Source organism: Micromys minutus (assembly GCF_963924665.1).
Source record: "Micromys minutus genome assembly, chromosome: 27".
NCBI lineage: Eukaryota > Metazoa > Chordata > Mammalia > Rodentia > Muridae > Micromys > Micromys minutus.
The window spans coordinates 37,268,680-37,295,347 of record NC_137962.1 but is presented as its reverse complement, the minus strand read 5'-3'; the positions used below and the strand labels follow the sequence as shown (position 1 = coordinate 37,295,347).

Sequence of the window (26,668 nt, the reverse complement as noted above, 5' to 3'; positions counted from 1 at the left end):
AGTAGGTGAGGTATAATGAATCATCCAGGGGACCTCGAGCAAGTGACTTTGGGAGGCTTTGTACAAAGGCAAAAGCATTCTGTTGCATCCTGGAGAAAGAAAGCAACTGCGCTGTGATAGTAGGTGGCTTGCACTCAGCACTTGCACTTGGGCTCGCTTCAAAATTCTTCCCTCCTCCAAGAGAGTCTGCCCTGTTCCTTCTCGCCTGCGGCTACAATTCAAGGTGTATGGTAGTCATCGACCTTTTGTTATTGGTTTTTGTTTTTAGTTAACGTGTGTGTGCGTGTGTGTGTGTGTGTGTGTGTGTGTGTGTGTGTGTGTGTGGCACATTTTTGTACATGCCCATGTAGATGCTAAATGAGGACGCTAGGTATCCTGCCCTATCTCTGCTTTACTCCCCTGAGAAAGGGCCTTTCTCAACCTTGAGGTAGGCTGCCAGCCAGCTAGCCCTAGTGTCTCCCCCTCACAGTGCTGACATGCAGGCCCTGCTTTTGTTTACATGAGTGTTTTCAGAGACAGGGCTTCTCTGTGCAGCCCTGGCTGTCTTGGAACTCGCTCTGTAGGCCAGGCTGGCCTCACACTCACAGAGATCCGCCTGCCTCTGCCTCCACAGTGCTGAGATTAAAGGCATGCAATGCCATTGCCCAGCTTCCTTCCTTCCTTCCTTTCCTTCTTTTCTTCCTTCCTTCCTTCTTTCCTTTCTTCCTTTCTTCTTTTCTTCCTTCCTCCTTTCCTTCCTTCCTTCTTTTCTTCCTTCCTCCTTTCCTTCCTTCCTTCTTTTATTCCTTCCTTCCTTCTTTTCTTCCTTCTTCCTTTCCTTCCTTCCTTCTTTTCTTCCTTCCTTCCTTCTTTTCTTTCTTCCTTCTTTCCTTCCTTCCTTCTTTCCTTTCTTTCTTTCACTCATTCCTTCCTTCTTTCCTTTCTTTCTTCCTTCCTTCTTTCCTTTCTTTCATTCATTCCTTCCTTCCTTCTTTCCTTTCTTCCTTCCTTCTTTCCTTCCTTTCTTCTTTCCTTTTTTCCTTCCTTTCTTCTTTCCTTTTTTCCTTCCTTTCTTCTTTCCTCTTTTCCTTCCTTTCTTCTTTCCTTTTTCCTTCCTTTCTTCTTTCCTTCCTTTCTTTCTTTCTGTCAGTCTTTCAGGAACAAAATGAAACACAACTTCCCATAGACATCTTCCCATCTTAGTGGCTAGTTTGCTTTGAGAGGAAAGACCAGTCAGGATTCCCCAGGCTCCAGAAACCTGAGCCAAAAAGCTTTAACTCCCATAATTTACCCAGTCTTAATTCTTCAAAATAAAAAATTATAGCAGAGAGGATTGACTTACCCACCGAGGACATTGCAACTGGGTAATTACTGTACTCAGTTCCCAGGTCTCCCTCCCCACTAGATGTCTTAATGTATCCTGTGGTTTCGAGAGACCCCAGCTGAGACCTGGGGCTACTGAGTCAGCCTGTGCCAGGGAGAATGGGGTGCTGAGAAGGCCCTCACTGACTCCGTGACTGATGAGCTGCCTGCTGCCTGGAAAGTTAATAAGCTTCTGAGGCAAGGCATCCCTCCTGTGACGTGGGTTGGTGCCGTGAGTGGGTGGGGATGAATGAATCGGAGTGGAAATGTCCCTGGAGCATCTATGAAGCTAAGATGCACTGGGAGCAGGAGGGGACCATCAAGGAAACTCACCTCAAAGGCTGCTAAGGAGGACATGAGCTTTGCACTCGGGGTCTCGATAACGCAGCCCATACCTGGTGTGTGACCAGCTGCTGTACCCCACCACCCACACAAGCCCCTGCTCAATTCTGCCAATGTTTCTGCCTTGGAGCCCAATGGGAGCCCTTCCTTCCAGGTCCTCCCCCTAAGTCTTCCATCCACTCTAATTTTTAAGAGGCAGGAGGCGTTCAGGGTGGGAGTATAGCTCACTGGTAGGCTCTCTCTCCTCCTTTTCCACAGCCCACCCCAAACTTAGTCATAATAACTCATGTCTGTGTCACTTGCTGGGGAGGAGAGGCACAAGAGAAGAAGCCACAATTAGCAGAGAACGCCAGGAGAAGGAGAGAAATAGAGATGAAGGCAGGAAGGCCAGAGGAACGTGACTTAGGGACCATCCGAAGCTATGCTGACTTCAATACAGAGTCCTTGCTCTATGTCAGGTCTCCAGCTAGGGAACGTGAACATGGAAATAAATAGGACATTATCATTGTCCTCCGGGACCTCAAAATCTGCCTTGAGGGACATGAGGGAAATGGTTAAGATCTGGGTTTTGTGAGGGCAAACCTGTAATACCAGCAACTCAGGAGGCAGAGCTGGAAAGTTACTGTAAATCGTAGGCCAGCCTGGGCCTACAATTGTAACACTACACAGAAAGTTCCAGGCCAGCCAGAGCTACATACAGAGATCCTACAACAGCAAAAGGCTAACTATGGTAGAATGTGCTCATGCCCTAGCCTGAGAACAGCTTGGGAAGCTGAGGTGTGTAGAAGGAAAGAATCTCCGTGACAGAGAGAAAGAAGAAATTTCTGAGTCAGATCACAAGTCCTGTCTAGCCCTCCTTGGTCCAGGAGGATGGGCAGATGGGTCTGAAGCATGGCTATCCTAGAGTGGTCTCTTGGGGCAGGGAATTTGCCTTTCTGGGTTTTGTATGTGTGCTGGCTAGTTTTATGCAACTTGACGTAAGCTAAAACCATCTGAGAGGAGAGAACCCCAATTAAGAAAATGCCGCCATAAGATCAGGCTGTAGGCAAGCCTGAACAGCATTTTCTTAACTAATGATTTTTCTTAATAATGAGCCCAGCCCACTGTGGGTGGTGCCGTTCTTAAGCTGGTGGTCCTGGGTTCTATGAGAAAGCAAGCTGAGTAAGCCATGGGGAACAAGCAAGTAAGCAGCACCCCTCCATGGTCTCTGCATCAGCTTCTGCCTCCAGGTTCCTGCCCTGCTTGAGTTCCTGTCCTGACTTCCTTTGATGATGAATCGTAATGTGGACGTATAAGCCAAATCAACCCTTTTCTCCCCTAGTAGCTTTGGTTATGGTGTTTTACCACAGCAACAGTAACCCAACATGACAACATGACAAATGATATAGCTGGTAGCCTTCCTTGCAAGAAACAGCCTGTCAGTAAGGGCCATTCTCTGCATGAGGAGGCAAGCCAACTGGAAGTTAGGTGACCAGCTTAGCAAAGCCACCTGGGAGGCATCACAGGCATCCATCAATGGGTACTCAGCCAGCTGTTTGATGGGGACAGGGTGGGAGAGTAACAGGGGCATAGGAGAACAATCTCATTTCAAGCAAGAAAAGGACCAAGGGGATGAGCACGTACAAAGGCAGAGGTTCTTCTAGGTCACACTAGGAGTCAGATGGATTTGTGGGTTGGAAGAGGTCAGACAGGCATTTCTAAACAATTTGCCTCTGTTTGTTTGTTTGTGATAAAGGTCTCCTGTTTCCCAGCCCTGGCTTTGAACTTGCTACATAGCTGTGGCTGAGAATGACCTTGAATTTCTGGTCCTCTTGCCCTAACCTCCCAAGTGTTTGGATCAAGGCATTCGTCACTAGACTGCTTCATGAGGTGCTGGGGACCGAACCCAGGACTTCGCACATATTGGAAAATCACTATATTAATTCAGATACTTCCCTAGCCCTATTCTTGTGTTACTTTTAGATTTATTAACTTGTATTTTATTTGTATGAGTGCTGTGCCTCCATATATGTGTGGAGGCCAGAATAGGGCATCTGATCCCCTGGAACTGGAGAAAGACAGTCTACCTACTATGTGGGTGCTGGGAATTGGAACTAGGTCCTCTGGAAAAGCAGCCAGAGCTCTTAACCCCTGAGCCATCTCATCAGCCCCATTTTTATGTTTTTGAATTATTTAATTAAAACTTTTGCACTTTAGCCGGGTGTGGTGGTGCACGCCTTTAATCCCAGCACTTGGGAGGCAGAGACAGGTGGATCTCTGTGGGTTTGAGGCCAGCCCGGTCTACAAGGTGAGTCCAGAACAGCCAGGGCTACACAGAGAAACCCTGTTTGAAGTACCCCCCACGAACACACAAAATTTGCATTTTATTTACTTGTGTGTGTGTGTGTATGTGTGTGTGTGTGTGTGTGTGTGTGAGAGAGAGAGAGAGAGAGAGAGAGAGAGAGAGAGAGAGAGAGAGAGAGAGAGAGAGAGGAGAGAGAGAGCAAGAGATGGGGGGCGGGGGAAGAGAGACAGAAACAGAGAGTCACCCTTTATTTATTTAAGGATTAATTTAATTAAGTGTAGGCATCTTTATCTGCTTGTGTGCCCATGTGCACTCAGTGCCTATGAGGTTAATGGCATTTCACCCTCTGGAGATGGAGTTAAAAGCTATTATGACGGGTCAGAAGTGGGTGCTGGGAACTTAATTCCTGTGCTCTCTTCAGCCCTATTTATTTATTTTCTGATAGCAGATTCCAATATGTAGCCCTGACTGGCCTTTAAACTCTCGATCCCCCTGCCTCAGACTTCTGAGCGCTAGGGTTATGACACGTACCACCATGCATGGCCACTTCAGTCTCCTTTGCAAACATTTATCCACCATCATGGCAGAGTCAGCCAGACCACCTCTGCTCAGTCACACAAAATCAGGACTCAGCTACAACAGAAGTGAGCAGAAGCCCATGTCCTCCAAGCCGGCATTTGGAATCAGCAATAAGGTATCGTCACGAGGGAAGTCCAAGGAAGGAACAAGCAAAGAGCCTGAAGTTGGGAAAGTCATGGGGGTGTTCTCCAGTGTCAGCTGGGTGGCCCTGGGAAAAGTCGCCCGGTTCTGAACTCCTCTGCCCCTACGTCTGTCACCAGGAATCCCATCAGTCCCCAGTGGAGCAGCTGAAATAAGACCTGTGGTTAAAATGGCTGGGCAAACTTCAGTTGCCATAACCTTGTCCAAAAATAAACTTGCAGCAAGGGGACTCTGGAGACAGGTTGGTGCCATTCCACTTGCCATTTGGCACCAAGCAGGTCAGAGATTCACTGGGTGACACAGCAAGTCAGCAGGGGAGCCAGGGCCTGAGTCCATCGAAGTGGCGGATGCTGGCACTGGCAGCAGAGACAGCCAGTCTGACGGAGCTCAGCGTGCTCCCATGGACGCCGGTGTAGAAGTGTGCAGTGAGGGTGCCATGGGCAGCCAGGGATGGTTACTAAGAGGTGTCTGGATAAGATACCCATGAGGCAGAGTGACAAAGGACACTGGAAGCAGGAGACATATATGTGCCAGTGGGTCATCTGTCTGAGGATTACAGAACAGACAGGATTTCTTTAGTTTTATCCTTTGTTTAAAAAAAAAAGTTTCATTTACCTATTTATTTACTTACTCATTGGGTGTGTCCAGGTGCATGCATGCTTCTGAAGGCCGGAGGAGTCTTCAGGAGTCAATTCTCTCCTAACATCATGTGGGTCATAGAAGAGAATTCATGTTGTCAGCCTTGGCTTCAATGCCCCCCGAAAAAGTCCTCTGGTATCTCCAGACAGGGTAGCCTTAGCTGGTTTTCTATTCACTATGAAGCCCAAAGTGACCTTGAACTGCTGGTCCTCCTGCCTCTGCCTTCTGAGCAAATGCTCAGACGATAGAAGTGCAACACCAAGTTTGGTCTGTGTAGTGTCTGTGAAGATCTAACCCAGGGCCTTATGGGTACTAGCAGTGTTCTTATGTAGAGTAGACCAGACTACATAGCTGAGAATCACCTCAGACCTTGAACTCCCTATTCTCCTATTGCTGCCATTTTCCCAAGTTCCCTCGCCTTGTAAGAGTCGGTTTGTAGCCAGGAGGTGGTGTCCTGACCTATAGTCCCGCACTTGAGAGGCAGAGGCAGGAGAATCAGGCTTCAGTGTTGAATCCTGCTATTTTAGGTCTACCACATCTGGACAGCTCCCCTTGAGCTCAGTGCAAAATGGGAGACTCCTTTTCCCAGCAGGGCTTCCTCTTCTCTGACTGATCTGGGGAGCTAGACCCACATTTTCTACCTGAGGAAGATTCTTGTCTTCTTAAAAACATACGTCTAACACCTATTTAAAGCTAACTGTATATGGGAATACTAACGGAAACACTCTTCTGAGAATTATCACAGAGAGTAACACATAGGCAGGCACACTTGACCATATCTACCTGAGGAAGAAGATGTCACAGGGTCCTTGGCAAAGTTACAGGTTCAATTTCCTGGAATGTCTCTTCATGCAAATGAGGCCTTCCCAGTACTTTAGACTCCAGCCAGTGATCTATGTGCACCCCAAAAACCCCTTCCCGCCCTCCAAAGTTCATAGGTCCCTTGTTTACCCCCAAACAAAACATGCTCTTTCATTGAATATCACCTAAGTTTCACTGAATACTGTTACAAAGAACTGTGACACCTAAAATACTCAGAGAACACCTCCCCCGCTACACACACACACACACACATACTCACACACTCCTGGACAAGGATCCTGCTTACCCACCCAATCCAGACCCCTCTCCATCCTCTCCTGCTTGGTATGCGGTGATACCTGAACATGCTAAGGGAGGCCTCAGACATGGAACCACACGTCAGCTACCCAGTAAGTTTGAGGACAGCAAGAGCTACATGAGAACTTACCTTAAACATAATGATAAAAATTGAAGCCAGGTTTGCGATGCTAGAATTCACATATAAAATACATCCTTTTGGAGTATACAGTAAACTGTGCATGGCGGCGCACATCTATTTCAGAACTCGGGAGTTAAAGGCAGGAAGATTAGGAGTTCAAGGCCATCCTCACCTGTGTAGCTGTTTTGAGGCTAGCCTATGTTACACGAGACTCAAAAATAAAATGAAAGGTTAATGGTTTTGAGCATTTTTGCAGTGATACTAATTCACGATAAACATAACCTGTCCTTCATCCCATTAGCAGGCATTTTCTCTCTCATTTCTCACTTAAGCCCCAGACTTGGGAAAACAAGAATCTATTTTCTCTACAGAATCTCCTCTTCTAGACATGTTATTAGCTAGAACTGTACAGCCACAGTCTTTGTGACTGGCTTTTAAACACAACATAATGACTTAAAGACCCATCCATGGGCCTTCATTTGGACTTCTTTTTCATGGATAGATAATATTCTATTGAGTGGAAGTACTGCATTTTTATTTTTGTCCATTTGGTAGATGGAGTTTTCAACCGTTTCTATCCTCCGGCTCCTATAAACACTTATGTGTGAATTTTTGCACGACTGCTTTTAAAATGTCTCTTGGGTATGGAGTCAGCACAGGTTCAGTCAGTGTGGGCAGACATGTGGGTACTGGGGAACTGCATCTGTCCTGAAGGTGTGGATGCCATTCCTCCTGTTACTCCTAAACAGCACAGCACGGCAGCTTTTTACATCACATTTACATTGTTAGGTGCCACAATTACCAAGATAATTTCCAGTGTACAGAAGGTGTGGAGGCTGAGGAAGGAGCGCCGGAAGTTCCAGGCCAGCCTGGGCTACAGTGAGACCTTGTCTCGAAATACAAACAAATGAATTAAATTAAATTAAAAAATGTAAAGTACGTGGTACTGCCCAAGGCCCGGGTTCAATATCTAACAGCACATTTGGGTGCACACACACACATATGTATGCACACACACTTGCATGCACATACACATATGAGCACACACAAGCGTTTGGGAAGATGTTTGCAGGTTCTAGGTAAATGTACTATTTTAGATATGGGACTTAAAAATCTATAGACTTTTGTATCTTTGTGATATTTTAAACATTTATTATTATTCATTTTTATGTATGGGCATTTTGCTTATATGTTTGTCTTCATACCATATCTTGTATCCCCTAGAACTTGAGTTATAGCTGGTAGTTACCTGTCGTGTGGGTACTGAGAATCAATCTCAGGACTTCTGGAAAAACAATCATTGCTCTAAACTGCTGAACCATCTATCCATCATCCCTCTTCAGGATTTCTGTTTTGTTTTGAGATTTTGTTTTTAAAGATTCATTTTATTTTCAAGTGCATTTATGTGTGTGTGTGTGTGTGTGTGTGTGTGTGTGTGTGTGTGTGTGAGTGTGTGTGTGTGTGTGTGTGTGTGTGTGTGTGTGGTGTATGTGTGAGTGTTTAAATGTATGGGTATGCATACAGTAGTGTGTGCAGGTGCCCAAAGAGCCCCGAGGTATTGGATTACCCTGGAATGGAGTTACAGGCATGTGTGAGCCACCCTGTGTGGGTGCTGGGAATTGAACTTTAGTCCTGTGCAAAAGCAGCCAGCATTCTCAGTCATTAAGCAATGTTTTCAGACCTCAGAGGGTTTTTGCTTGCTTGCTTATTTGTTTTATGTTTTCATTTGTTTGTTTGAGACAAGGTTTTGGTTTGTAGTCCAAGCTGACCTTGAATTCCTGACCTTCCTTTGCCTCCTGAGTGTTCTATGCTGGGTTCTGGGCAGTATTTTCCCCTAATAAAGTAGCCTAACCTTAAGGCTTTGGCCTGAGCTCTTGATGGTGCTGACTATAAAAAACTGTGGTCTTGACTCTTTGTTTTTCCTGCATATGGATGAGCTAATAAGGAATGAGCACCCAAGTGATCCCCTGGAACCCATTCTTGCTTCTTTCAATTTACCTAAGAGAAGGAGCAAATGACTCATCTCCTTTGTTGTTGAGACCAGACACCACAGCTGACCCTGTGTCTTCCCTCCAGCTTTTCTTCCCATCAGGGAGTGGAGCCTGGTCAAGTTCTGGCTGCTGCAGATGGAACTCGGTGGTAGAATGCTTGGCTAGCATGCAGGAGGCCCTGGGTTCCACCCCAGCACTGCGAACCTAACAACACTCACAAAACAAAAAGGCTGTGCTATCTGGTGTCATAGTGAGGTCATCTGCAGTCAGGTACAGCGTGTCCCCTGTGAGTGAAGGAACAGAGAAGGACATAGGCATGGGCTGACGGGAAGGAGGCTGTGACAGATGTACAGGCTGCAAGCTGCAATGCTGGTCTGCTTGGAGCCTGATCCTTCTCCCCAGGGCATAAACCTTGCTTTCAAATGACAAGGAAGAACTAGGAAACAGCTGTGGCAAGTTTGTGACAACTGGCTGAGAGGCTTTGGGTGTCTGTTAGCCAATGCTTAGGCATTTGGTGTCTACCAGAACCTAGACATAAAATATGGACTGTTTCCACAAAGGAGGGTAAGAAGTGGTTTGAAGACAGCAAGATTTAGCTTCAAACAAATGTTAGGACCCAGAAGCTGGGTGTGGTGGTACATTCCTTTAGCCCAGCACCCAGAAGGCAGGAAGCAGGGACAGGGAGATCTCTGTGAGTCCCCAGATCGCCAGGGCTACATAGAGAGACCTTGTCTTAAAAAGCAAGTTATACTTGGCACAGACATCCTTGGCATCCAACGTAGAAAGCCAGCACTACATAGGACCTGCAAGCTCACTAGGGTCATGTGACAGAACTTGGCTTGCAGCGTGAACCAGGTGCCATTTTCTCTTGCTCAGGACTCTGTACAGAGCTTTTTGGAGTGGAGGGGGACAGGGTCTTATGTGTGCCATGACAGACTCACACTAATTGTGCAATGAAGGGCAGCCTTGAACTTCTGGTTCTCCTGCCACCACCTCATGGTTGATGCTGTCACAGGCATTTGACACCTTGCCTGGTTTATATAGTGCTAATGGCTTCAGGCCTGCTAGGCAAATACTGTCACCCAAGATACATCCCCAGCCTCAGAACCGGGAGCTTTTAGATCATCTTAAAAGTGGCTTGGAACAACATACTCAAAATGGATGTAACCCTCAAATCCCTGGAGACTCACAGAGCATGGTGCCTTTTTGGTGGCAGGTGATGGAAGGTGTATTGTCATGTACTTTGGAGAGAAAAACCAGATCCTTATAACACCAGATCTCAGAACCCTTATTGAGATGTCAGGTCTTGTATTTCCACGGCATTTCTGTCGCATTTAGGGTACTTTTCATTTCCTATTCTCTGGCCCCCAGCAGCATGATGTCATCCGCAGAAACAATGAAGTGTTAGCCAGTCCGAGACGTGAAGAGCTGTCAAAAGAGCTAAGAGCAAGCCATGACAAGGAGGAGCAGGTGATCTAATGACCCTGACGGGTGAGAGTAGTTTCTGATCTTTTTTTGCTTCCTAGAATAGAGAAAAGGGCATTTGCCAGCTCAGTGACTGCATATCAGGTGTCAGGGATGGAATTTATTTTCTCTATCAATGGGACCACGTCAGAAATAGCAGCTGCAACGGGAGTCACCGCATAATTAGATTTATGGAAATCTACTGCCATTCTCCAAGACCCAGCTGCCATCTTTGCTAGCCAGGGTGGAGAATAATCTAGGACTTCAGTTAAATAATCACACAGAGTCTTTCAAAAGCCACAACGGCAAGTAGTTTTCTTTGGAGGAGTAAATTGTTGGCTTAAAAAAAAAAAAGATTTGTTTTGATTTTATGTGTATGGGTGCTTTGCCTGCATGTGTGTGTCTATACACTAAGTGTGGGCAGTGCCCAAAGACTCCAGAAAAGGGCTTTGATTCCCTAAAACTGGAGTTACAGACAGTAGGTAGACTGCTATGTGGGTGCTGGGAATTGAACTCAGGTCCTCAGGAAGAATAGTCAGTAACCTTAACCACTGAGCCATCTCTTCAGTCCCCCTCTCCATTTTGAGACTGGGTCTTATGCTTCCCAGGCTGATCTTGAACTCACTGTTGATGACCTTGTATTTCTGATCCTCCTGCCTCAACGCCCACAGTGCTGGGGTGAGAGATGTATAGCATCAATGGCTCATTTACATGGTGCTGGGATTTGAACTCAGGATTTTGTGCATACAAAGCAAGCACTCCGCCAACTGAGCTACAGCCTCAGCTCCTCGTGGATTTTGTTGTTTTTCTTGTTATTGCTGGAGACAGGGCCATCATTTGTACCCCAAACTGACCCAGAACTCACTGTGTAGCCCAGATTGGCTTTGAATCGAGGCAATCCTCTGACTTTACCCTCCTCCCTTTGAAGCTAGGATTATAGGCGTGAGATATCACGGCAGCTTCAAGATAGTGTCCATTTGCCTTTTCTTATTGTCAGACCTCCTACTCTGTCAAACTGAGAGCCAATGTAGTAATTGTGCCAGTGGCTGGGACATCTAGCCCAGGCATTTAACTAGCGGCTTTGAAATAATGTCGCTGGGTGGTGATGTCCTATACTTTTAATCCCAGCACTTGGGAAGTAGAGGCAGGTGGATTTCTATGAGTCTGAGGGCAGCCTGGTCTACAGAGTGAGTTCCGGGACAGCCAGGGTTACACAGAGAAATCCTGTCCCATAAAAACAAGGAAAGAAAGAAAGAAAGAAGAGAGAGAGAGAGAGAGAGAGAGAGAGAGAGAGAGCGCCACACGATCTGATGTAAAGCCATTCCAGTCAAGTACATTGATTAGTTGATCCATTTTGACCCTGCTCTAACCATAGATCCCCGTAGCATTCTGGTCAACAAAAATTCCTGTTAACCGAGAGCTACTGCCTATAATACTAAGTATCTGTGGCAGTATAGTGAGTTTGACAGGTAGCCATATACCCCAGAAGAAGAACTGAGTCGATTCACAGTTCATACTTGTGCCTGTAGCATCTTTGTGTGCGTGTGTGTGTGTGTGTGTGTGTGTGTGCGTGTGTGTGTGTGTGTGTGTGTGTGTGTGTGTGTGTGTTCACACACGAGTGCAAGCATGGGCTAGACATCAAACAGGAGTACTTGATACACGCTAGACGACTGTCCCACTAAGCCACATTCCCAGCCCAATTGTCCTTTCCTGGGAATGTCCCAGCTTCATTTCTTCCAGGGTTCTGGAGTCATGACTGATTCACCCTTGGAAGACACACTGTCCTAACAATCATCGAAGAGAAGGTCACCCTCCCCAGTTCCAAACCTGAAGGGTTTTATTTCTTATTTTTCTTCCAGTGCTAGGATGGAAGCAGGGATTTTGTGCACACTGGGGTGTTACTGTGACCCGGAACTGTACCCCAGACCCTCAGTTTTTTATGCTTGCGAATCAAGTACAAACAAGCATACCTAAAAGGCTGCAGCTCATTTGGTTTGTTCTAGGGACCCCAAGATGAACTGAGCACATCACTCTCTGCAGTTAAGATGGTCCCGGTAATAACAACCCATTTATCTCCCTCCCCAAATAGTGCTGGACTTGGTTCCTACCACCCCAGAATCTACACTCCCCATACAACGGGGGGAAGCCACTCCAATTCCCACCAGCACTCATGGTAATCATGGGTGCTGGTATGTCCTTCTCTCACAAGGGGATATCTCAAGACCTTAGTTTTCCAGGAGGTCAACTTTTAATATGAGAGGGAGTCATCCCTATGTTGGAAGTTAATTTTATTTTGAAAGCAACTGGAAGCCGCCAAGCGGTTTTCCACAGCAGAGTAGATGGATGAGGTTTACGTTTTCTCAGGACTGTTTCTGCTGTTTGGTAGAGAATTTATTGGAAGGGGCCAGGTAGAAGTGAGGGAAGATAAATGGTTCTCCCATGCAGGGATTCAAATGAGCCTTAGAAACATGGGGACAGCAGCTGAGTCATGGGACATGCGGTGGTGGACATCCATAAGCCAGATACAGAACACTTAGGGTCCCTTAGGCAGGGCAGATAAGTAGGTGACACATGGATGTCAAGAAAAAAGAATTGCTATAAACAAGCTAGATTTTTTTTTAAAATAAAGACAGGATCTTACTGTGCAGATCTGGCTAACCTGGAAATTGCTTTATAGACCAAGTTGGCCTCAAACACAGTCACAGAGATCTACGTGAGTCCCTGGTGCTGGGATTCAAGGTATGCATCATCATAACCAGCCAGACTTTGCCCTTTTTCTCCTGCATTGGTGTTTTGCCTACATGTATGTATGTGTGAGAGCATCATATCCCTTGGAACTACAGTTAGAGACAGTGGTGAGCTGCCATGTGGGTGTTGGGAAGTGAATTCTGGTCCTCTGGAGAAGCAGTCAGTGCTCCCAAGTGCTGAGCTGCCAGACTCCAACTTTGCAATGCTTTCACTGGGGCTGAAGAACAGACAGGCTGAGAGCCAGAATGACCGGAGGAGGTCAACGTTCTGCTCTTTGGAGACTGGAGCAAAGGTAGCCTTATGTAGACATTTGGATGATGCCAATTATAAGGTTCAAACTCCGAGTACCCTGTCTGGGGAAGAGGCTTAGACTCTCTGGCCTGTAATGTGCAGGCAGTGAGGAGAACTCAAATCTAGGGACATCTATCTGTCATCAAGATGCTTCACACTGCCCCTAAATTGACACTCTGCAAAGCCAGGAACACCCTGTTGCCTTTTTACATCGTCCCAAACCCTGAAAAGCCACCATCAGCCCTTTGTGTCAACGAACAGAGCAGAACACAGGCTGCCAGCCCTGGTTGTACTAAACAATAGCAGGAGCTTTCAAGTGATTGACAGCATTCCTGCCAAGCCGACATCACTGTCTCTGGGCCTTTCCCCATCACTTCCCTTCCTCTGTTCCCACGTACACCATATACTCCACTCTTCATCTCAGCCTCTACTCTGAGCAAACCCACGCTTAGTGCAGCCCACTTCTTCATCTGTCACACGAGGATAGGAAGGAGCCTTTGGTTGCTTCAAGGATTCATCATAAGACTTGCAGGTCTCTTCCTGTATCTGTGCACTAATCTTCCTACTTTTTATTTATTTTCAGGACTGGGTCTGTCATATTTCAGCTTGGCCTCAGGTAGACTGTGCAGTTAAGGGTGACCTTGAACTTCTGATTCTCCTCTCTCTCCATTTTGTAAATGCCAGGGCTACACCACTCCCAGTTCATTGGGCTAATTTTCTATCTGTCCCCTCAAACCCACTTCTTATCAGCCATCCACTCCACTCTGGGCCCCAGGAGGATGATTTTTGGGCCATATCAATTTCAGTGGTCTGAAGGCAAAGGGGTCAGTGGGCTCAGCTTATTGTTTCCTTTAGGTCTCTGTCCTGCTGGGTTCTAGACAGTGCTTTCTGGGTTCTGCTAGCTGGCCTGCTCAGGCCTGTGCATGGGAATGGTGTCCAGATGTTGCCAGCCCCAGATACTGCTGCAGCTTCTTTCATGGATCCCATTTAGTGGTATCCCAAACCTTGGTAAACAGGCCATTTATTTAAGTCTCTCTGCTTCTCCACTTGCTCCGTCTGTTTCCTCCAGACATCCTGATTGATCCAATCAATAAGCATCATCTCGCCTCCTGCAGGCCTTCCAGGTGGCACCTCCAGCCACAACAAAGTTCGGGAGAAGCAAAGGAGATAATTCCTTCATGTCTTTGCAAGAAGCAGGAAATCTCTGCCAAAGGTCTCGCACTCCACCGTTCCCCTTGACTGCCTTTGGTAGTAGTGAGTCACATACACTCTCAGATTCCCAGAAGAGAGAGAGAGAGAGAGAGAGAGAGAGAGAGAGAGAGAGAGAGAGAGAGCTGGAGACAACGGGACTTGTGGGTATTTTACTGGGAAATGTAAGCCTAGGAACTGGGAATGAAAAAAGAGCAAGCCAGACCAGTGGACACATGACACCATGCCAAGGGACCGTGGACCACTGAGAGGCCACAAGAAATGCCTCTGACGAGCTATTCTGAGGAAATGAGGAGAAAGCAACGCCCTGTGGGTGGCCTTCATTCCATATTGAGCAGGGATGCACCCCAAGGAGCACTGGTTGTCTCTACTTCCTAGGTGGGCAATGGTTGGACATTTTGGGGTTCCCATGCCCTAAGTTGTAGCTGTAGCAGAAACGGAGAACACCCTGGACAGAGGGGGAAAGGACACACTGCAGGTCTGAGATGCAATGCAGTTCCAGCAGGCTCTCCCTGCTCTGTGCTGCACTGTCACGTGTGCTGGGGGGGGGGGGACCGAGAAGAGTGGTTGCTACAGAAATGGTGGGCATAGGATCTAGGAGTAGCTGGGAGGGTGCAAAGAGAGATGCCTGTGTATTTGGTAGACACAGCCAGCCCTAAAACAATCTCTGTCAGGTGCTCCTAGAATCCCTCGCCACATTCTCCACCTCTAGTTTTGGTTTCAACTATAATGGGCAAACATGTGTGCGTGCATGTGTGTGCTCGCATGCCTGGAGGCTTATGCATGCTAGGGGCTTGAGCTCTACCACTTAACTAAACCCTCCATGCAATTCTGAAATGGAGTCCCCACAGCAACAAACTCAGCCCTCGTCCCGCTGACTTTCTTAGTCTGATTCCTCACTCCTCCTGTTTCCTTACTGTTCCCTTAGACTCACCCCAAGAATACATTTCCACACCTCCGTGTGCGTCTAAGACTCTGTTTTCAGAGAAAGATGAATTCCAGAAGTCACAGCCTTGAAGATGACTCTTCGAAGTGAGATGCTGGGGGACGTCAGTTACCAGTCAAGATGTCCATAAGCATGCAAGTGCTGGTAGTGGACAAGAGATGACCGACCCTGGCCTGGAAGTGACATCACAGCGACAGAGCCCTGCCTGTGGTCGGCTGAGATGAGTACACTTAGCCTCTCCAGTAGAAGAGTTAAAGGAGCCGTGGGGTCATAGGATGACTGAGCAGCTTTGGAAGCCTAGGAGGAAGAAGGCGGAAGAGTCAAATGCCCAGATATCAACCCAGAACACACAGGGAAAAGCCAGCAGCCACCAGAGCATCAGATCAAGGAGCCCGTGGTCTTCTGCAGGAGTACAGCAGTTTGCTGAAAATAAGACCCAGGATCCAATCGTAAGGGTAGCTGAGGTGCAAAAAACGATGGAATAGGTACAGCCTTCTCCGCTCTTTAATGATAAGGAGTGGACGCCAGGAGAGGACGTCTAGATGAACTTGAAACAGATTTCTTTACCCCTTGAAGACTCCGGAGCAGCAGATGCAACCATGCCCCCGCCCCCACCCCCGTCACTTTTTGAGAGGAAGGAGAAACATCCTGCCCTTGTTTGGGAAATTTTGGTAGGATTCAACCGAGATTATACCTTCCAAGAGGACATTTATGGTTTTCAGATGTGGCCCCTCTGTCAGCGTTCTCTTAGTGTGGACTGGAGGAATAAAAACCTAATGGGGATGCGTATAGGAATGAATTTCAGGGTGCTAGAGTGTGGTGAAAATGTCAAACTGAAAGGAGAGAGTGTCTTGGCAGGGACGTAACTGTTTCGTGTGCTAGAACATGTCCCAGACAAGGCTCACTAACTGGGGACCAAATATTCAAATGTATGAGCCGATGGGGGTCATTTTAAAAAATATATTTATTTTATTTATATGAGTACACTGTAGCTGTCTTCAGAGATGGTTGTGAGCCACCATGTGGTTGCTGGGATTCGAACTCAGGACCTTCGGAAGAGCAGTCAGTGCTCTTCACCGCTGACCCATCTCTCCAGCCCCCGATGGGGGTCATTTTTATCCAAACTACCACAGTATTTCTTCCACAAACACCACAAGGGACACGCCGGTCTGGGGGCATCACAGAGTTGGAGAGCTCCACCAGAGATGCACTTACCATTCCTCCGTGCCTATGGTTAAACTACTATCTGGTTTTCTTTCTGTCGCACCATGTTATTTATTAGTATAGGGAATAAATGAACCCCAAGCTTCGGGCCTGTGTGACAAACCCTCTACCAGCTGAGCTCTATCCCTAGCCTCCATCTGATGGAGGATCAAGAGGCCTAGAAAGAAGAGCTATGACAGGGACAACCAACAACTTAAATGGCAGGGAGGAAGAGTATGTCTGGAACTCAGGGGAGCTGTAGGGATGCCACTCTGTGTGTCTGTGCTCCTTAACAAGGGTTAACAGGGACCGTGTCAGCCAAGGACTCAGGCTCTGCATCTGAATTGTGGATCTCCTGGAGCTGTCAGCAGGAATCTGCAGAGAATTCTCTAATGCCTGTTCCCTCTGAGCCTGCTGTCCATTGCTAATCCCTGCGTGGACTTGTTCTCTTATGCTCTGATAATTGTTTCAGAGAGTCAAAGATAACACCTCAGAACACTAGAAAATAAAACCTCCGTGGCTGGCCCAGACCCATCCTGGGCAGAGGGAAGTTTGTTCTGTCTGTACCCCAGCCCCTGACTATTGCCACCATGGTAAGTCTGGAACCACCTTTGTGTACCGGTAAGGTCTAGCAATTGTCATCTAGCCAAGGAGATGTTTGGAAGTTACCAGGACACAGGAAGGGTTTAGGGTGACCTCCAGAGTGCTTGGGGACCAAGGGTGTGTCAGTCCAAGCTTCTGACTCCTCAGCCCTGGGAACAGTACCCCTGGCTCTTGCCATCTGGTTCAGCTTCTTCAAAGCAGCCAACCCATTGCACCCCCCCCCCTTTGCTTTTGCAAAGACCTGGATGGTCATGCAAGCAGTAGCCCCTGTGAGCTCAGAAGGCAACCCCAGGAGACAGCGAGAAAGAAGGCTCATCTGAACGGGGTGGCTCGAGCCCAGCTGCTTGGCTCTGCAGGCAGTCAGGAGTAGGAACCGCAGCCGGGACTGAAGAGGTTAACGTGCATCTGCCTCCGAATGTTAATGTGTCTAGGTGATGTCAGTGGGAGCTGGGAAGGAGGGAGTGGGGCGAGCAGTTGGGCTCAGAGGCAGCAGAGGCTGCCTGGCGGTAGAGGAAGATCCTTTTCTGGACTGCGGGGCTCACACTCGGGACAAGGCGGTGGCGGGCGCTGGAGGCTGCCGCAGCCTGCGTGGGTGGACAGGCGCTCAACTCCAGGGAGCAGGCGACCTGCACCGGCTGCATGGATCTGCAAACCTCGTTGCTGTCCATTGGCCCCAATGCCAGCAACATCTCCGATGGCCAGGATAATCTCACACTGGCGGGTGAGTCTTGTTTGGAGTTCTTCCTCCGGGATGGGTGTGGAAAATGGGAAGGTTTCACCTCCCAAGCCAAACTGCTTGGGAAACTTTATCTTACAGTTCTTGGTGATCAGATCTGCAGTCTGCTTTGCCTGAAGGGGAAGAGAGGAGGGGACACCAGCTAGGACAGCGGGGGCAGGAAGGAATAGAGATGGGGCAGAGGCACATTTAGAAATAACAAGGGTTGGTGACGAGGCGTGAGGCAGGCAGGGGAAGCTTGCCGATGAGTCCCAAATATGCTTTGCAGGGGGAAAAAAATCAAGGCTGGAGAAGCAAGCAAGCTAGCAAGACAGCGGGGCGGGTAGCATGTGGGAGCCGGCGGAAGCGCTTTGATTCACCGCTATCCTGGGCTCAGTCCTCTGGCCTCGCGCTGGGGTAATGGGGTCTGAGTGGTCCTTGCTGTCTTCTAGCAAAGGCTGCTGGGAGCAAAAGACTTCACAGGGCGTGAGAGGATTAACTTTTCTGGTGAATTAAGCTTCTTGACATTTGCAGAACGCCAATGCCTTGAAATTCTAGCTCTGAAGGGGAAGGGAATGAAGGGAAAAGAGGAAAGGTCTGTGTGGAGAAAATTCTCAAGCTTCTGGGGTGTAACACAGCTTCAGTCCCTACCCTATTGGGAAAGCCCAGACTCAGGAGACATGGTTCAAGGAAATCCCTGACGGAAAACCTGGAGAGGGCAGGGCTGTTGAGCCTAAAACACACCCCACACCCATGATGACAGTCACCTCTCAAATACGCCTAGGAACCTATCTAAAACCTTTGGCCATCTCTTTCTGAAAATAAGAGGCTGCAAATAAACACACACAGAGAAACACACACGAATGTCCTTCAAGCCTTTTTGACAAGGTTTCCTGGTGGATCCCGGGGATATGAAGTTGTTCTCAGCAGATATCTGAGAGTCTTGACTCCTGGCCCTCTGAGTAAATGGATGAAGCAAAGAATGGGGTCCTTTGAGTAACAGGTGGATCTAGAAAATTCCGTAGGAGTCACCAGGGAACAGCGGAGGAAGGTAAGGTACAGAACTAACAATAGCACAAGGAGGGGAAATGGTGGGAGTTGGTTCTAGAGACATAGTGACCTTAAGCTGCAACAGAAAGCATGAGCCACTGAGTGGCAGGTTGTCAGTATCTAGATCGTAGGGCAGGTCACACTTTCTCTTTCTATCCTCAGGGTCACCTCCTCGCACGGGGAGTGTCTCCTACATCAACATCATTATGCCTTCAGTGTTTGGTACCATCTGTCTCCTGGGCATTGTGGGAAACTCCACAGTCATCTTTGCCGTGGTGAAGAAATCCAAGCTACACTGGTGCAGCAACGTCCCTGACATCTTCATCATCAACCTCTCCGTGGTGGATCTGCTCTTCCTGCTGGGCATGCCCTTCATGATCCACCAGCTCATGGGTAATGGTGTCTGGCACTTCGGGGAAACCATGTGCACCCTCATCACAGCCATGGATGCCAACAGTCAGTTCACCAGCACCTACATCCTGACTGCTATGGCCATTGACCGCTACTTGGCCACCGTCCACCCCATCTCCTCCACCAAGTTTCGGAAGCCCTCCATGGCCACCCTGGTGATCTGCCTCCTGTGGGCTCTCTCTTTCATTAGCATCACCCCAGTGTGGCTCTATGCCAGGCTCATCCCCTTCCCAGGGGGTGCCGTGGGCTGTGGCATCCGCCTGCCAAACCCAGACACTGACCTCTACTGGTTCACTCTGTACCAGTTTTTCCTGGCCTTTGCCCTTCCATTTGTGGTCATCACAGCTGCATACGTGAAAATACTACAGCGCATGACGTCCTCGGTGGCCCCCGCCTCCCAACGCAGCATCCGGCTTCGGACAAAGAGGGTGACCCGCACAGCCATTGCCATCTGTCTGGTCTTCTTTGTGTGCTGGGCGCCCTACTACGTGCTGCAGCTGACCCAGCTGTCTATCAGCCGCCCGACCCTCACATTTGTCTACTTGTACAATGCGGCCATCAGCTTGGGCTATGCCAACAGCTGCCTCAATCCCTTTGTGTACATAGTACTCTGTGAGACCTTTCGAAAACGCTTGGTGTTGTCAGTGAAGCCGGCGGCCCAGGGGCAGCTTCGAACGGTCAGCAATGCTCAGACAGCTGATGAGGAGAGGACAGAAAGCAAAGGCACCTGACAATTCCCTAGTCACCTCCAAGTCGGGTCACGGAGCATCAAACCATGGGGAGAGATACTGAGATTAAACCCGAGGCTTCCCTGGCAGGCTGCAGAAGCTGGAGGCTGGGGGCTTGTAGCAACCACATTCCATGGGGCCCACAAATTGCTAGGGAGGCTTGCAGCCAGGTTTTGGGGGAGCTTCAGACTTCAGGAATCCCCTTGGCAGAATAGAAGAGGAGCAAGAGGAAAACGGTGGTTTGACTGGTTCATAGGTTTCTATACCTGTTGGCTCACATATATCTTCCTCTCAAGGGAAGAGGGTGAGGGTGCCTAGCTGGGTTTATTTAAAACTAGGCAGGGTTAAAAACTGAACAGCTAGGACTATCCTGTGAGACTGGACAAGCTGAACCCTCCCTCCCATCTCTCACTGGTGGCTTAGAAGGCAGTCTTTCTCCTAAGCTGGTGGATCCTCTGAAGCATGCTGTCTGGCCTCCAGCATCCTGTGTGGATTTCCCTCTCTCTTTGGGGGATGCATGCTTACATTGGGGTGGGGCTCTGAGCCCCACACGAATTTAAAAACAAAGGAGCCTGATGTATCGAAAGATCCAACCACCGAGAATGACAAGGCGACCTGGGGTGGATGTGGATCTTGAAAAACTAATAAAAAGGGGCTTTCACAGTGACAGAGGCGTTCTCTTCATAGGGCACAGCTGTCAGCCTGAGGCTGATCCAAAGTGAACATCCATGAATTCTGCATGTGCAGGGGTCACGCTAATGCCTGATATGTTGGCATCATCTTTGTGCTTGAGCCTTCCACTCCCAACTCAAAATGAAATAAAGGCAAATCCCCACCCACTTCATTCTGGAGGCTCCTGCGTAATTGCTTATTCTCTCTCTCTCTCTCTCTCTCTCTCTCTCTCTCTCTCTGTGTGTGTGTGTGTGTGTGTGTGTGTGCTATACAAGGAAAGAGGGGTCATTTGACTTTTGACTATGGTATTTGGATCTTGTTTGGGGTTACATTTTTAGGGAGCTTGAAGTTAAGGGATTTAGTTTTTAGACCCACAGGGGTGGTATTAATAGTGGTATTAATGGAACTACTGTGAATTCATTCAGTCACAGGGTTGCGGCTGGACTTGTTCTGGGGACTCGGCATCCTGGCTTGGACTCCTGTTGTCATCAATGCTGGTCGCTCAGGCCCCCAAGTTCTAGTCCCTTGTGACTCCCCCAGACCTTCCCCTGTCTCTGCCTCATGCTGAGTCACCAACTGCAGAGCTGGCTCTTGGGGGAAGTCTGAGCTAGTCTCTGCTTGATGCAGCTGAGATCTGCTGGGCATCTTAAAAGCAGATGACCGCTCAGGCCACTGGGAGGCAGTCTTAAGCTCTGTCATCAAGAGGGTGCAGGAAGCCGGAGTCGTCAGGATGCTGCTTAGCAGACGTTAATGAAAGCTGAAGCAAGTTGTCCAGAGGCATCCTGGAGGGCGGTCCTCCTCTTGCTGGTCACTTCTCACGGCAGAGTTGCAGTAGTAGCTACGTAGAATACTTCTAGGCAGCCCCCTTGGTTGCTGGGGAGTCAGCCTCCTCATTAGAAGAATTTCTTGATAGGAGGTTAGCTCTTCTCCAGCTGCCTTAGGTAAGCTTCAAGTCTAGAGTAGGTGCAAACTCCAGTGAAGGAAAAAGGGGTTCTCGGCAGGGGGAAGCGGATACGGTGGTGTATGTGCAACCCCAGTACCAGGGAGGCTGAAGCAGGAAGACTGAGAAAGAGAGAGAGCACAAGGCCAGGGGGCCTGAGAACTCACACAGGTAGACAATGGGAGGACAGAGCTGACTCCACACCACACACATACACCCCTCATAGTAACAATAAAGTTTAAAGAATAAAAGAATTCAACCGAGAAAAGGAGGGTGGAAAGAAAAGTAAGAGCTGGAGCACTGGGAGAAACACGGAGGAGCATTGGGAAGAACACTGGGAGGAGCACCTGGAGGAGCACTGGGAGGAGCATTTGGAGGAGCACTCGGAAGAGCACTGGGAGGAACACTTGAAGGAGCACTAGAAAGAACACTTGGAGGAGCACTGGGATGAGCACTTGGAGGAGTACTGGAAGGAGCACTGGAAGGAGCACTGGGAGGAGTATGGGAAAATGCTGTCTTTGGTATATGACTCCGTCATCGTAGTCATAAATGCACCGCAGCTGTGACAACTGTATATGATCAAGTTCACAGGATTTGGCAACATTTCAACAGGCAGTGCTAATCAGACTCCAGTTATTAACAACACAAAAGGAATGCACATCAAGAAGGAAGGGGGATATGCTCTTTGGGGCACTTGGGAGGCTGAGGGGGTGTTGAGGGTGCAGATTATCAAGGCACATTGCCTACATGTATGAAACTGCTGAAGAATAGAAAGGATTCTATTTCTTTTTTTTAAAAAGGAGTACCAGGCCTCCCTGGGCTACAAGAGCCCTAAGGAGAAAGTCTTACAGGAGCCTTAAGGCAAATCTAAGGAAGAGCAGCTACTACCCGCTAGTGTAGGAGGCTTCCCTTTACCCAGCCTGTCTATGAAGAAGTTTCCCATGATCTCCACACCCACAGCTCTCCACTGAAACTGGGAACCAGGTAAGATGGCCTCTCCTAGGAATACATGTGACAACCAAGCCAATAGTTCACAGTGGTAGCAACCTCAGAAGCTCCAAGGAAGGGTCATCCTTTCTCATTTAATCCTACAGGGAAGAGACTGAAATGGAAACAAAGTATGCTGAGCTTGGAGAGTGAGTGGGCGGAGATGTAAACAGGAGAGGGTGGAAGAGGGGGAGGGATCTGGGACAGCACAGAGGAGCAAGTCACGAAGGCTGTATTGGGAGTGTGGTGACTACCACCAGACCAGTTCTTAGCTTCCTGACCTCATCAGTAGCCTGAGCAACTCCTGAGGTGTCATTGGGTAAGAGTAAACACAGGCGGTAAACATATGCCAGGTGTAGTGGCATATGCATAGAATCCTAGCGTTCAGGAGGCTGAGGCAGGCGATCATGAGGTCAGCCTGGACTGCAATAATAAGACTTTGTATGAAAAGAAGGAGGAGAAAAGGAAAGGAGAGGAGGAGGAGGGTGGGAGGAGGAGGAGGAGGAGGGAAAACCCAGTGCAGAGTGCTGAAGTCAGGATTAGGCTACAGGATAGCTTGCTAACAGAGTCAGTAGGAATGGAGGATTCTGAGGAAGGCAGTCTGGCAGGTTCAAGGAATGAATGGGTGCAACTTTACTGTCTTCCTTCACCTCAGGTCTTGGCAAAGCCAGAGCTGGGGTGGGCACAGAGAGGTGCAGAACATTGGAGAAGCGTGAGGACCGTGCCACTGATCTCTCCGTTTCCCCCTCACACACCACAGCTCATCTGTCTCAGGGACCCCACCAAGAAGGCAGCGAACTTTCAATGTTGCTTCTGCCACTCTCCCCAGGAAACACCTCTCCATTGTGAGGACTGCCCTCCTAAAATTCTCTGTGGTTGAGAAATACCATAGCCAAGCTTAAGATCTCAGTAGCTCAAGGCACGAAAGACCACCAGAAGGTCCTCTGCATAGGGACCTTCAGTAGCAAGAGCCCCACACAACAGGGACACCTGTTATCTTCTGCCTGGTGCACCATCTGCTATTTTAATATTTTACATATATGTGTGAGTCCACGTGTGTACGTGTGTGGCAGTCCAAGGACGACTTTGGTAGCTGGTTCTCTCTTTCCACAGTGGATTCTGGGAATCGAACTCCAGTTTTCAGGATCCTTTATTGGAGGGACCAACTTCCCTGCCTCTTTCATTTTTGTCTTTCCTTTTGTTTTTTTAAATTGTAGTAAAATGTATACATTGCTACTTTGTTTTGTTGGTGGTGGTGGTTGGGGTTTTTTTGTTTTGTTATGGTGTTTGTTTGTTTGTTTTAAGACAGGGTTTTCCTGTGCATCCCTGGCTGTCCTGGAAGTCACTCTGTAGGCTAGGCTAGCCTGCAACACAAAGAGCTGCCTGCCTCTTCCTCGCTAATACTGGGATTAAAGACTGGTGTCATTACATCTCAAAGCAGCTTGCTTTGACCATTGTAAGTGTCTAGTTTGGAAGCATCCACATTATTGTGTGGCTGCCGCTATGCAGGTTCAGAATAGTCATCATTGAAACTTAAAGCTGCAGTGAAACTAACTCACGGGCTAGTAGAATGGCCCAGACAGTAAAGAGCTTGCTGTGCAAATATGAAGAACTGAGTTTGAGCTTCAAATCCAGGTAAAAAGAGCTGGGTGCAGTGGTGTGTACCTGTAATTCTAATACTGAGGAGGCAGAGACGGGGGGGGGGGGTGGTCCCTGGAGCTCACTGGCCAGCTAATTTAGCCTAATTGGTGAGCTCCAGTTCAATGAGAGATTCTTTCTCCAAAACCATGGTGAAACTGTCAAGATGGTTTAATGGATAAAAGTGCTTTCTACACACACAAATAGTGGATACATGTAAAAACATAAAAATAAAGACGCATAAACCTGAATGTTTCCTAAACAGCAACACTAAGTTTGTCCCCTGGCTTCCATTTGCACCCAAATGCACACATGCACTCACACAAAATGACTATGAACTTAATATTCTCTCCTGCCTCCAGCTCTTGGCAGTTACCATTCTAACATTCTAGGAATCTGACTCTTCAAAGCAGCTCCTACAAATGCGACTGCATGTTACTTGTCCATAATTTGCAACTGGCTTATTTCTCTTAGCGCGATGTCTTAAAAGTCCATCGGTATTGCTGTAGTATGCCTTACCACGCCGTGCTTGTGACTGATGGGCACTCGGATGTCACCATCATTTGACAACTGTGGTTAGACAATGCTGCTGGGTTAACTGTTGGCGTCTGGGCTTTTAGTTCCCTTGGGTATACAGCCAGAAGTGAACCGGAGGGATCTTACGGCAATCCTATGTTTAACGTTTTGAAGACCTGCCAAGCTCATCAGCAACACACCAGGGATCCAGTTCTCTCCACCCTTACACCTGCTTTGTCTTTTCTCCTCCTCTTCTTCCTCTTCTTCTTTTAAATGAAACCTGTTCAAATAGGTGTTGAATCAGTCTCTGCTGCCTCATCATCAGTGAGGTGGAACGGATTTTCATCGGCTCAGTCTTCATTTGTATAGCTTCTTCGGAGAATTGTCTTCAAGTCCTTTGTCCATTTTTTTTTTTAATTGGGTTGTTCTTTTGTTGTTGTTAGACTGATATTTTACTCAACTCAAATCAGTAATAATTGGTTCTGGATGCTTTGTTACTAGAAAAAAAATAGATTAAAAAAAAAAAAAACAATCTATGTTTTCTCCTCCACAGTTTAATGAAATTCTTGCCCCTTTTACAAAATTGAGAAGTGTCTGCCAGATGGCTTGGAGGGTAAAGGTACTTTTCCATCATGTTTGATGACCTAAGTTCAGCCTTGGGGACTCATATGGTAGAAAGAGAGAATTTATTTCTGCAAGTTGTCCCTTGACCCCAACATGTGCACTGTGGCCCGCACACACAAAAATGGATGAACATAATTAATTTAATTTTAGAGTTCAGGGAGATGATTCAGTTAGCATAAAAACTTGAGTTCAAGTCCCAGCACTCATATAAAAAGCTGGATGTGGCTATACATGTTTACAATCCTGGAGACTGAACCTAAACATGGAACCAAGGTCTCAGGGATGGTTCTTGATGAAGATAACTAAGATTTTCCTTCCATCTTCACACATACTTACATCCGTGCAATTCATACATTACACACACATGTGCACATAAACAACCCTTATACAAATTGAGCACATGGCTGAAGACCAGGGGTTTTCCACAAACCTCTTTCTCCTCTATGGTGGTTTAAATAAGAATGACCACATTGGCTCATATCTTTGAATACTTAGTTATCAGGGAATGGCTACTTGAGAAGACTTAAGGAGTGTAGCATTGTTGGAGTGGGCGTGGCCTTACAGGAGGAAGTATGTCACTGGGGGTGGGACCTGAGACTTTAAAAGCCCCTATCAGGCCAGTGTCTTTCTCTCAGCCCACTGATCAGGATGTAGCTCTCAGCTACTTCCTCAGCACCATGCTTGCATGCCACCATGCTCCCTGCTGCCATACTTCCTGCCATGATGATAATGGACTAAACCCCTGAAACTGTAAGCCAGCCCCCATTTAAATGCTTTCTTTTTAAAGAGTTGCCTTGGTGTGGTATCTCTTCACAGCAATAGAACAGTGACTAAGACGGAAGTTAGTACTAGGAGTGGGGTTAGCGATTAAGACACCCTTCAAAGTTTGTGGTCAGCAGTAAGTCCAGTGGCTCCAGTGAGTCGAGGAGGTCAGGAAAATTACAGCAGGTTGCTTTCCCAAGCACCCATACAGGGCAGAACTTTCAAACGGTCAGAGATGGGGTGGGTGAGCCTCTCATTTGTCTTCCGCTGTCTCCTGAGAGGTGGTCATCCCAGGCTATGAAGAAGGGTAAGAGTCCTTATCTGAATTCACTGACAAACATCACACACACACACACACAGACACACACACACACACACACACACACACACACACACAGAGACAGACAGACAGACAGACAGACAGACAGACAGACAGACTTGTACACACAAGTGATGAAGTTTGATAAAATACATTTTCAAAAAGAAAGCATATAACTTCTTTTTTAAAAGGGGGGTATTCTTTGAAACAGGGTCTCACTATGTAATTCTGGCTGGGCTGAAACTCACTATGTAGACCAGGCTGGTCTCGAACTCACAGAAATCC

General features: G+C 47.8%; 1 protein-coding gene across 1 annotated transcript; it reads left to right on the top strand.

Moving 5' to 3' along the window:
• Nucleotides 1-17,622: 17,622 nt before the first annotated feature.
• MCHR1 (melanin concentrating hormone receptor 1) lies at nucleotides 17,623-19,928 on the top strand (the record flags this gene model as incomplete). Its single annotated transcript, XM_080939793.1, has 2 exons — nucleotides 17,623-17,742; nucleotides 18,949-19,928. The coding sequence occupies exons 1-2, from the start codon at nucleotides 17,661-17,663 to the stop codon at nucleotides 19,926-19,928; spliced, it is 1,062 nt and encodes a 353-aa protein (XP_080795919.1). The 5' UTR covers nucleotides 17,623-17,660.
• Nucleotides 19,929-26,668: the final 6,740 nt, after the last annotated feature.